Source organism: Mauremys mutica, chromosome 4 (assembly GCF_020497125.1).
Source record: "Mauremys mutica isolate MM-2020 ecotype Southern chromosome 4, ASM2049712v1, whole genome shotgun sequence".
In the NCBI taxonomy this organism is placed as follows: Eukaryota; Metazoa; Chordata; order Testudines; family Geoemydidae; genus Mauremys; species Mauremys mutica.
In genome coordinates, this window is record NC_059075.1 from 132,699,174 (window position 1) to 132,711,892 (window position 12,719).

Here is a 12,719-nt window from a genome sequence, read left to right on the forward strand (position 1 = left end):
GAAGGCAGATGGGAAAGAATGGCCGATGGCCCAGGGCCACCAAGACTTCCAGCCCTTTCAAGGCTAAGGGCTAAAATCTCTCTAGCTTTGCAGAAAGCTACAGTCATACAGTGCAATGAACCTTGAGAACCCCTGTGCTAGGCCTCTTGTGGAGATGGCGTCATTACGTTGGCACTTACATCGGCAGGACAAGGCTGTAGTGCAGACACTGACATAATTAGGCCAACATGAGGTGCCTTACGTCGACCTGTGTATTGCAGACCATGCCTAAGGGAGTTAGGAGCTCACTGAAATGGGATGTGGATGCCTAATTCCCTTGGGCTCCTTTAAAAATCCTATCCTCATTCCATTTTGCAATGCCAAGTGGAGAATTAATAATAATAGAAGAAAGAAAAATCCTATTAATTATCTCTTCTGGGTTTCTTAGTGTATCTGTCTACTCTGTGTCTACTTTGTTCCGAGTGTAAGCTCTTTGAAGCAGCGATCTGAAGGGAACATGGATATTACCTACCACATGACTTTTACTTGCACAGTCAGTCCCTCTTTCCTTGTGGGAGCTCCTGATTCACTAATGCAGCTCCTTGAGGATGTGGCTGTCAGCATTATTATAGGGACTCACCTCTCTTCCAGGATGTCTGCAGTGTTGTTGTAGCCGTATTAGTCCCAAGATGTAAGAGAGACAAGGTGGGTTACGTAATATCTTTTGGTGGACTAACTTCTCCAGAGACCTGAAGAAGAGCTCTGTGTACCTCCATAGCTTGTCTTTCACTAACAGAACCTGGTCCACTAAAAGATATTAGCTCATCCCCCTTGTCTTTCTCCCAGTGTGTTGCTCCAATTTTACAATCTTTACATTGCTTCACTTATGGATTTCAAGGCTTTATTGCTTATTTTCAAAGCACTTCATTGGCTTGGGGCTTATTATATCTGATAGTTCTTTTGCTACCATATAAACCTGGTCATCCACTGAGGCCAAGATCAGCAGAGTATTTAGTCTGTCTGAGATTGAATGATAAAGTCCTTGAGAGCTAGGCACAAAATTTTCACTTGGATGCCTTACGATAGGTGCCTAAAATCCATATTATGGAACTTGAACAAATAGCCTGATCTGGAAACTGTAGGCACTCAGCACCTCTTCCAGCTGCTGATCATGTAAGCAGGCTACCCCACTGTCATGCATTCGGGCAAGGGAGAGGTGTGCAAACCCTTTCAATGAGATTTTTGTGACTGCTGTGTCTTTAAAAATGCTCCACCTTAAATCTGCCTTAATAATGAGAAGCCTTATTAGGCCCCCTTGTCCTGAGATTCTGTTAAATCTTCCTTCTGGGCAGCCCATCCCGCGATGTCTGTTCACTCACCAGGTTCTCTTGTTGTCAAAGAACAGGACAAGGAAGAGCTTTTCTCCTGCCTCCGTCTGTTTCTGCTCCCCCAACTTCAACACATCCAGGGGAGGGACGGGGATGGGGACTCCGTTGTGAAGGAGGCCCTCGCGCGGCATCTTGGGATCAATTATCTGGAGAGACAGATGAGGCGCACGGATCAGTATTTTGAAAGCCCCACCAGAGGAGCCTCCTGCAAGTTCAGCCTAAGAGCACAGCCCTGCTCTGTGCTGCCTGAGCAAAAAGGCACCGGGGGGAGGGCACCTGCAGGGAACAGGAGGGAGGAAGAGGATGCAAAAGAGTTCAGACTTTTGATAGCAGACGTGGGATTTCCCAATGCAAAATACATTTGTGCTAATGGGAGGGCTCTCGACCTGCTCAGCACCAGAGATTAAACAACTTCATAGCCAAGCTAAATGCAGTCTGAAGCCAATGAGTTTACATGGGATATCAGTCAGGACAGAAACTGGCAATGGGAGCCATATAAGCACCTAAGATAGTTAGATAGTCATTATGATTATAATTTAATATTTGTACTACAGTAACAATCAGAGGCTCTGGTCAGGATCAAGGTCCCATTATGCTAAGCCCTGAAGAAAAGCAGAGAAAACATAGCTTATCTATACTCTCTCTCTTTCAGTATGTCCAAGCTAGATGGTTAAAGTAACCTATGACATATAAGCAAGAGGCACCCTCCTGCTCCATTTGAGTAACTCCCTGCACAGAGTCTTCGTAGAAGAGGGTTTGTCTCTAGGGCGTATGCAGTATTGTGGGAGACCCATAAGGTCTCCAGCCCAGCGGCTAGTTTTGAAAGGGAAAGGACTTGAACATACTGCGTTGAGCGAGGCACTGTCACAATACTGTATTTTAATATATACTTTTTTGGTAGTCAATAACTTCGTATAAACCCAGTATTTTATTATTTAAATTCACACAGTAAATGTAACAAGATTATTGCATCCAATAGGCATAAGTTGATCTCACTCGTGCCAGTTTTACCCGGCTGCAACTCCATGGACTTCAGTGGAGTTACTTCTGAATTTACACTGGTACTAAATGAGAATCCGGTCTAGTATTTCAGAAGTGTTGACAGGCAGTGCCAGATCTGGGGGTACTCTGGCCAAAAATACAGATGTAAAAGCAAACGTATCAATTCTCTCTGTATAAAGCAGAAATGCCAATGTGCCCAACATTTACATTAGGTCAGACGGGGAAGATGAAATTGCAGAAACCAGATATGAAACCAGGTCCAGTCTTCTGTGCTTTCTGACCTCGGTGCAGAGATGCAGCCTACTGGCCTGGATGACCTGTTGGGCACTGACACTGGCCAGCTGGACAAATTTGACAACACTCTTCAACAGCACAGCAGATTGTGTTCAGTTTCAACCATGACATAAGACTCTGTCTATACGGATATAACTGTTTAAAAACCAAGCTTTGACACAGTCTAAACTCTGCTTGTGGCTAAACGAGGATTTAAAATGTCTTAGTTGGCCAATATGGGACAGCACAGAACAATTGTTCTCCACCTTGGGCTCCTACCTGGGCTAGGAACATGGATTATGAACGCTATTCTAGCATAGTTTGGTCCTGTCTACAGTGACTGGCCAAACAGTGATGGAATTCTGCTTGGCCACAATCAAGTATAAACCCTGGTTAAGCTCTAGCATGGTGTGAAAGCTCTACTGTTACACCAATGTAGATGGCGCCTTTATACTTTCCACCCCTTTGTCTACAATAGCTTTCATTTCCTACAATTTTCCGTCCAAGGGGTCAAAGGGTAACCAGCGACCATCAGTTTTTTGTCTATCCTAGCACTCCCAACAATGCAGATGCACGAGTGGTAGCCACACTGGGAAATTACACAGACAAGGGGAACAAAAAGATCAGCTTCTTGAGAGATGTCTTTGTTATATGCAGCAGAAACTGGGAAGAGTAGAATCACACTTACTGCTTATCTGGCTCCTGTTCAAACTCATGTCAGAATTCTCTCTTTATTGGCTATTTAAATAATGCTTGTAAAACACAGCGCTAACTACGCTTTTTAGCACTAGCTGTGTTCGTTGTCTTAGACCATGAACTCTAGCACGTTTTCTTTAAACCCCGGATGCCAGTCTAGGGATTTCTTAGCAACAGCCTGTGCACCAATCTCAAAAGATACTAAGGGACTGTTGTTCAAAAGGCCAGGTGCCTAAGGCTTGGTGCAAAAATGTGCACACAACAGCATATTTGCACATGCAATTATTGTAATTGTACACATCCACTGGGTATCTGCACATGCAAAGGGCCAGTTAGGAATAAACATGTGTGACTGCAGTAACTGCAAGCAAAGTGTGTAATTGCACATGAATGTTTCATGTGGCCAACAGCACAGATAGCTCTCGCAATACGCCAGGACAGTGAACAAGATAGGAGAAGAAAGCGCTCATTGCTTGGCACCAACAGATTTATATTTTGCAACATTTTCCCAATGGTCTGAAACAATGAGCAAAACGGCAGTTGACAGTGCGAAGGAAAGAACCAGGCATTACGTGATCTGGAGGAAGTTTCTCTTTTCTAACGGGCTATGCTGCACCCCCAGCACTGGACTCTGCGTTGCTAAAATTGCTGCAGCAGCAAAGGAGGATCCTGTGTGACAGGCGTACTTACCAAGGCAGGGTAGGACGGATAGCCTCGACACTTTGCCCACACCAGCTCCAAAGGTTCCAGTTCAGCATGGCTCTCAAAGGGCATCAGGAGGTTTCTCCCTAAGGGGTCACAAGGAAACATGGCTTAGAAGTGCCTGAAACCATTAGTATAGAGAAGACGGGAACAGAAGAAACATCTCTGTCTACGAACTCAGACACAGCAGCCTACACGTTCTCCAAAGCAACCAGCTAACGCAGATGAGACTGCAGAATTTCTGGCTTGCTTTTTTAAACCTACTTGCTATGTGGTAAGTGCACAGCTGAAATTTCATTGTGTTCAAAATAAACCTACATCCGCCCCACCGTTTACCCCACAAATAGATACATGTCACCACTAGTACGTGTGTGTCTACATCATTTTATAATCAGCACCATTTTCCTGATGGAGGGCTGACGCAAAATGAAAAGTCACTTGTTTTTGCCTTCTGCTACCACTCCATGTCCCTGCTCCGAGGCTCTATGTTGTTGTGCAACACCAGAAACAGAGCTGCTTCACATCCTCATGCAGAGCAGGGGGTAAAGTAAGCAGGAGGGGAGTCTCCACCACCTCTCCATGCCTTGGGTAAGTAGCAATCCCACACAGTTCCCCCTCCTCTTGGGATGGTGCAATGAGAGCCCCCGCCCCCCTCAGGCTAATCTATTTTAATTACTGTGCTGGACAATCTGGCTTCATGACTCAGGTCTTGGAAGTTGGAGACTGGGATCTGTCCACCTGTGACTATAAGGTCAGTTGTGTGGAGATTACTATTATTATATTATTATTATTATTTGTATTACCGTAGTACTAGGAGCCCAAGTCATGGACCAGGACCCCACTGTGCTAGGGGCTGTACAAACACAGAACAAAAAGATGGTCCCACTGCCTGGAATTTCCCCAACCATCTCCAACTTGACACGAGGTGGGTCTCACTAGTCCTATGCCAACCTTGCTCTCTTCTGATGCAAAATGCACATGGCTATTGCAGCCAGTGCAGCCCTGCTTGGACCCAGACCAACACTATTTTATAAATCATTACTTCCCTAATAGTAAATCTGTGCTCCAGCTCCTCCAAATTCTGAAACACTCTGACTTGGCTCAGCAGGGTCCCCAGTACAGCTCTCACAGCACCAGAGAAAGGTGAGCAAAGAACAGCTGAGAAGGTGGTAAGTGCTTTGCCTCCTGATCTCATTTCCCAATAGGTTTTCAACAGTGGTGCTTCCGTTAAAGTTTTATTAACAACGCAATACGGTGATTTAGAAACACACACATTTGAAACCTGTTTGTTAAAAGGTAGTGCTAAGACCTGTAGCTGACTTCAACTGCAGCTGTGGGGGGCTCAGCACCTCGGAAAATCAGGCCCTATGTGATTTCTAAGCAGGACTAAGATTTTGTCACTGAATTTTTTAAGAAGAGTCACAGGGTGATAACAGTGGTACATGTAGCTTGATGACAGGTGGAATAGTTCTGAACAGAAGAGTCACCAAAGCAGAAGATACTTTTGTAAACACCAGAACAAATAATGGGTGACATTGACTCTTGTGCAAGGAGCAGGCTCAAAGCATTTCACACCACTTCAACCTTCAAAGTAGAGTTTAAGTGTAACTTTAGTGCAGGGGAGAATTCCATTCATAGCAAGAAGTGCTTGGGGGAAGGATGCGGTTTGACCCTTTAAAATTTTTTGAAAGGAAAAGAAAGAGGAATCTTAGGCTTGTCTTCATGATCAATTGGTTTGCAGCAAGTTGGGCACGAATCTACCCCGCACTAGCCTGCCACAGACCAACTGTCTGTGCTCACCCTGCTGACGCAAATAAATGTTTAATTAATGCTCTTTGATCTAGTCATCTTTGAAACAGGACTAGACCAAAGCACACCAAATAACTGTTAATGCACATCAGCAGGGTCCATGCGGACAATTAGTCCACAGCTGTCTAGTGCGAGGTAGATTCACACCCCAGTTTGCCGTAAAATAAATGGTTGTATCGATGAGAACATAAGAATGGCCATACTGGGTCAGACCAAAGGTCCATCTAGCCCAGTGTCCTGTCTTCCGACAGTGGCCAGTGCCAGGTGCCCCAGAGGGAATGAACAGAACAGGTAATCATCAAGTTAAGTCCTTAGTTGTGTTTTTATATGCAATGCAGGGTTTAGGGGAGCTCTTGCTTCCCACTGTTGAAAGGAACCAGCCAAAATGATTTGAGATACTTGAGGTTGGATACTCAATGGTCCAGAGTTGTCAAACAACAGCAGAGGTGCTTCAGAGGGTCAAAAGTCTTAAGAGCTGGGGAGTTTCTCATGGCACTAATACTGGAGGCACAAGACACAGGAATGATAATCCTGCACTGATGATTTCATTACAGAAATATTAACCCCATTATAAAACTGCAGAAACTCAGGCACAGAGAGGTGAAGTGACTTGCCCTAGAGTGCACAGCAACTCAGTGGCAGAGCTAGGAGGAGAATCCAGGGGTTCTATGTACAAGTTACCAGCTCTACCAACTAGACACAGTCTCCTCCATTTAAGATGTTGTTTTATACTCTACTTTTTTGTGTTGTCACGGTGTTGTGGCTGGGCTTCTAGCCTCTGTCAGCCAATCACGCAAGTTTTACTATGCACCTCACAGTGAGGTTTATTCAGCTATTTTACCACCTAAGCCACATAAACCTCTAAAATATCAACAGTTGTGAACGTTAAAACAAAACAGCCCCCACAAAACACCCATGGAAGATCTCGTAATCGATGGGTACCATGGCAAAAGCCCAGCCGTATTAATGCTATAGTAATATATATATAGTCAGGCTTGCAAGATCAGAACCTCTTAATTCATGGGATAGGGTCACCACAACTCCCTTCTAATAGCCTAAATTGCAACCCCAACCACATGCCTGAATCTTTAATATAGAAACACTGATCAGATTCAGTTCTAGATTAAATGGGTGCAACTCCCATAAAATGAAATCATCAGAGATTAATTTGGCCCAGTAAGCCCCAGAACAAAATTATAACGGGTCAAATCCACCCCTAGTGAATCTCTACTGAAATCAGCGAAGTTACACTAGGGATGAATCCGCACCACTGTTCAGACAGCGGGATTTTTTTCAATGGAGTACAAACACACAGACTATTCTGCTGTCACGTATCTGGCTGCTTAATCCCTGCAGGGAATGTCTAGCTCAGGTGGATGGAATAAGATTAGCAACCATTTTTATCATAGCCAGAAGGGCTGCAAAAGTTCCATGTGGGGGACACATGACTAATCTGCTAGCTGCTGGCCTCTGAGAAGGAGTTTTAATTAATGTGAATTTCCCAGGGTGAGAGAGTCTCTGCCCGAGGTGAATGGTCACTTTACTGGAGAATGCAGACTACAGACTGCATCAGAAGTCAGAATGAATCAAAGAAATACATACACAGGATGACCTAAGTGAGGGTGAGGTTGGGAAATATATGATGTATTTTTTCTTTTGCTATCCCAATGTGAGGTTAAAACACACAGAGCTCTCTCAGAGATTCAAACTTCCCCAGAAGTGGGCCGGCTATGTAAAGCTTATCTCAGCAGCCGTTTGCTGAGCGTACGATGTCCTTGACAATAACAGTTTCCATTGAGATAGGAGACGAGTACAGTGGCTATAAAGAAGGGGATAGATGTATAGTAGAGAGTTAAGATTCTGTTCTCAGCTGCACCCGTGTAAATCTGCAATAACTCCATTGACTGGCCTCAGTACCTGAGATCAGAATCTGATCACTGGTGTGCTAGAAAACCAGAGAATTGCCTTGGGTAATATTAGAAGAGTGTGGCTTAATGACACTGATCTATGGCACACACTGACAAGGAAAGTAGTGATAGCAATAGGACAGTGTACAGCTATGAAGTCAGCTTCAGAGACAGCGCTCCTTTTATTCGTATTAGTTATTATTTGTACGGTGGTAGCGCCTCAGAGTCCCAATCACAAACCAGGACCTGGAGTGCCAGGCACTGTACAAACATAAAGAAAAAAAGACGGTGTCTGCCCCGGAGAGCTTCTTCTATAGACATTATTCTCACCTGAGCTGCTGAAATCAGAGTCTCCATTCACACCGTCCAAGAAGGGGACCCGAGAAAGGGCTGGCTTCCCTCGACTACGTTTGGGAGGAGTCAAACCGCTGTTAAAAAGGAACAAAAAGTAGCGTGTTAGGGAAAGCAAGATTTCACTACAAAACACAGCTGAGTTACAGGATTCCCCAGCTGTTTGGAAAATGCTGGGAAATGATTGGACTGATGCAATCTCGATATGAAAAGAACACTAGAGGTCTGCTTTCAGCAGGCCTCATTAAATGCTCCAGTAAAATTTGCCAGTATATCTGCTTTGATATATTTTTGTGGGTGCAGTTAAGGAGACCTGCTGAACTTGAGGGAGAAACCCATCAAAGAAGTGTACACTAAGAGTGAAATCTATAACACTTAAACTCAACAAGTTTACCTGGTTTGTGTTGAGACATTGGAGGATAAAAGAGTAGCCAACATCTTTGAAACAGATACGAATGGATAAATAGGGCTTCAGTATCAGATTTTCAGGATCTCTTTTTCCTTGTTCTTTATTACCGAGAACATTTATGAAAACAGCATCCCTACAGCTGAAGAATTTAGTAACTCTTGATTTTTGTTCCCTAGCTGAAAATTTTCATTTGTAACATTATAGTAATTTCCTAGTTTATTTCCTATTTATTTTTCAATTATTTTAAAACACTAAAGAGAACTGACCCTACATAGAATAATTGTATATGTTTTCCACAAGGCATCAGGCTAGTTTTCAACTCCTTGTTTTTGTGTACATCCCACAACTCTAATGTCATTTTTGAGATGTGAATTGCTTGTAATTATAATAAGCATTTACATAGCACTTTTCATCTTCAGAGTGTATTACAAAACATTAACTAATCTTTACAATTCCCTTGTGAGCCAAGTATCATTTTCCCCATTTTACAGGTATGGAAACAGGCAAGGTGAAGTGAATTCCGGGCTACTGGTCCTGTCCGTGGACCACTGGACCATTCTTACTCCTTTAAGGAACTTCCAGTGAATACAGAAATATCTACCTAATCAGTATTAGAACTAATGATGAGCCCAGTTCTCCCACTCTTGCTCACACTAAGTAGTAAAGTAACTCCCTTCTCTTCATGTGCCAATATATTTATGCCTATATCTGTAATTTTCACTCCATGCAATTTTCACTCCAAACGTATGCCCAAATAAATCTGTTAGTCTTTAATGTGCCACCAGACTCCTCCTTGGTTTGTGGATACAGACTAACATGGGTACCCCTCTGATACTAAGTAGCACCTTACTCTGTGAGTAGTTCTATTGGTGTCGATGTCCCACTGGCTTCATCAGGACGACATATGGAACAAGAGTCTACTCAACCTAACTAAGAGTGGCAAAACTGATTAGATCGTATTATTTGCAGGACTCCCACTATAAAGGGTGATGAAAAGGTGCACCGCTCATGGAGAGCACTTGGAGGCACTATGCCTCAGAGAGGCTCAACATCTGGGGTTGCCAACTTTCTACTCACACAAAACTAAACACCCTTGCCCCGCCCCCTACTCTGCCTCCCCTTTGAGGCCCCGCCCCCTGCTCACTCCATCCCCTCTCCCTCACTCGCTTATTTTCACTGGGCTGGCTCGGGGTTGGGGTGTGTGGGGGGGGTGAGGGCTCTAGCGGGGGGGGGGAGATGTGGGGGAAGTCAGGAATGAGGGGTTTAGGGTGCAGGAGGGGGTCTGGGCTGGGGGGTGGAGCCGAGGGGTTCAGAGTATGGGAGGGGTCTCTGGGTTGAGGCAGAGTGTTGGGAGAGGGGGTATGGGCTCTGAGCTGGGGGTGCGGGTTCTGGGGTAGGGTCAGAAATGAGGGGTTCAGGGTGCGAGAGGGGAATCCAGGCTGGGTCAGGGTGTCAGGGTGCAGGGGTGTGAGAGCTCCAGCTAGGGATGCAGCTCTGGGGTGGGACTGGGGGGTTTGGGGTGCAGGAGGGTGCTCCAGGCTGGGACCGAGGGTTTTGGAGGCCAGGAAAAGGATCAGGGCTGGAGCAGGGAGTTGGGGCGCATGGGGGTGTGTATGTGTGTGTCACGGGTGCAGGCTCCAGGCAGTGCTTACCTCAGGCTGCTCCCAGAAGCAGTGGCATGTCCCCCCTCTGGCTCCTATGCAGAGGGGTAGCCAGGTGGATCTGCGCACTGCCCTGTCCGCAGGTGCCACCCCAACAGCTCCCACTGGCCGCGGTTCCCCGCCAATCAGAGTTGTGGAGCTGGCACTTGGGACAGGAGCAGCGCACGGAGCACCCTGGCTGCCCCTGTGTCTAGGAGTTGGAGGAGAGACATGCCGCTGCTTCCAGGAGCTGTGCGGAGCCATGGCAGGCAGGGGGCCTGCCTTAGCATCGCTACACTGCCAACCAGACTTTTAACAGCCCAGTCAGTGATGCTTACCGGAGCTAGCGGGGTCCCTTTTTGACCAAGCGTTCTGGTCAAAAACCGGACACCTGGCAACCCTATCAACATCTGAGAAGCATGGGGAATAAGCAGGAAGAACTAGAAGTATGGGGAAATGACAGGAAGAATTAGAAATGCTAGTGAATAAACACAACTACGACATAATTGGCATCACAGAGACTTGGTAGGATAATACAAATGACTGGAATATTGGGATAGAAGGGTACAGCTTGCTCAGGAAGGACAGGCAGGGAAAAAGGGGAGGAGATGTTATCTTATACACTTGGACTGAGATTGAGATGGAAATAGGAGACAGACTTGTGGAAAGTCTCTGGGTAAGGATAAAAGGGGTAAAAAACAAGGGTGATGTCATCGTAGGGGTCTACTGCAGACCACCTACCCAGGAAGAAGAGGTGGATGAGGCTTTTTTAAACAACTAACAAAATCATCCAAAGCACAGGACTTGGTGGTGATGGGGGACTTCAACTACCCAGACATCTGTTGGGAAAATAACACAGCAAGGCACAGATTATCCAACAAGTTCTTGGAATGTATTGGAGACATTTTTTTGTTTCCAAAGGTGGAGAAAGCTACTAGGGGAAGAGGCTCTTCTAGATTTGATTTGACAAATAGGGAGGAACTGGTTGAGAATCTGAAAGGGGAAGGCAGCTTGGGTGAAAGTGATCATGAAATGAGAGAATTCATAATTCTAAGGAATGCTAGGAGGGAAAACAGCCCAATAAAGATAATGGATTTCAAGAAGGCCGACTTTAGTAAACTCAGGGAGTTGGTAGATAAGATCCCATGGTAAGCTAGTCTAAGAGGAGAAACAGTTCAGGAGAGTCAGCAGTTTTTCAAAGAGATATTAGTAATGGCACAAGAGCAAACTATCCCACTGCATTGGAAAGATAGGAAGTATGGCAAGAGACCACCCTGACTTACTCTTTAATGATCTGAAACTCAAAAAATAATTCTATAAAAAGTGGAAACTAGGTCAAATTACAAAGGCTAAATATAAACAAATAACATAAGTATGTAGGGACAAAATTAGAAAGGCCACGGCACAAAACAAGATAAAACTAGCTAGAGACATAAAGGGTAACAAGAAAACATTCTACAAATACACTAGAAGCAAGAGGAAGACCAAAGACAAGGTAGGCCTGTTACTCAGTGCGGGTGGGGAGGGGGAACAATAACAGAAAATGCAGAAATGGCAGAAGTGCTGAATGACTTTTTTGTTTCAGTTTTCTCCAAAAAAGTTTAGTAGCGATTGGACATCTAACACAGTGAAAGTGAGGTAGGATCAGAGGCTAAAATAGGGAAAGAACAAGTTAAAAATTACTTAGACAAGTTAGATGTCTTCAAGTCACCAGGGCCTGATGAAATACGTCCTACAATACTCAAGGAGCTGACTGAGGAGATATCTGAGCCATTAGTGATTATCTTCGAAAAGTCATGGAAGACAGGAGAGATTCCAGAGGAATGGAAAATGGCAAATATAGTGCCAATCTATAAAAACGGAAACAAGGACAACCCGGGGAATTACAGACCAGTCAGCTTAACTTCAGTATCCAGAAAAATAATGGAGCAAATAATTAAGCAATGAATTTGCAAAAACTCAGAAGATAATAAGGTGGTAAGTAACAGCATGGATTTGTCGAGAACGAATTGTGTCAAATTAACCTAACAGCTTTCTTTGACAGGGTAACAAGCCTTGTGGAATGGGGGGAAGCGGTAGATGTGGTCTATCTTGACTTTATAGTAAGGCTTTTGATACTGTCTCGCATGACCACCTCATAAACAAACTAGGGGAATACAACCTAGATGGAGCTCCTATAAGGTGGGTGCATAACTGATTGGAAAACCGTTCCCAGCCAGTAGAAGGGCATATCAAGTGGGGTCCCGTAGGGATCAGTTCTGGATCTGGTTCTGTTCAATATCTTCATCAATTATTTAGATAATGGTATAGAGAGTACACGTCTAAAGTTTGCGGATGATACCAAGCTGGGACGAGTTGCAAGTGCTTTGGAGGATAGGATTAAAATTCAAAATGATCTGGACAAACTATAGAAATTATCTGAATTAAATAGGATGAAATTCATTAAGGACAAATGCAAAATTGTCCACTTAAGAAAGAACAATCAGTGGCACACATACAAAATGGGAAATGACTGCCTAGGAAGGAGTACTGTGGAAAGGGATCTGGAATCACAGTGGATCAC

The 12,719-nt window shown here is 44.6% G+C and overlaps 1 protein-coding gene across 4 annotated transcripts in view; it reads right to left on the bottom strand.

Annotated features, from left to right (window-relative positions):
• BRPF3 (bromodomain and PHD finger containing 3) overlaps positions 1-12,719 on the bottom strand; it is a 45,863-nt gene that overhangs the window by 2,479 nt on the left and 30,665 nt on the right. For all 4 annotated transcript variants that reach the window (XM_045016035.1, XM_045016034.1, XM_045016031.1 and 1 more), the window contains exons 10-12: positions 8,087-8,184; positions 4,029-4,126; positions 1,359-1,513 (exon numbers count right to left, since the gene is read on the bottom strand). In XM_045016035.1, coding sequence (XP_044871970.1) covers positions 1,359-1,513; positions 4,029-4,126; positions 8,087-8,184 — 351 coding nt within the window. The remainder of the gene's footprint in view (positions 1-1,358; positions 1,514-4,028; positions 4,127-8,086; positions 8,185-12,719) is intronic.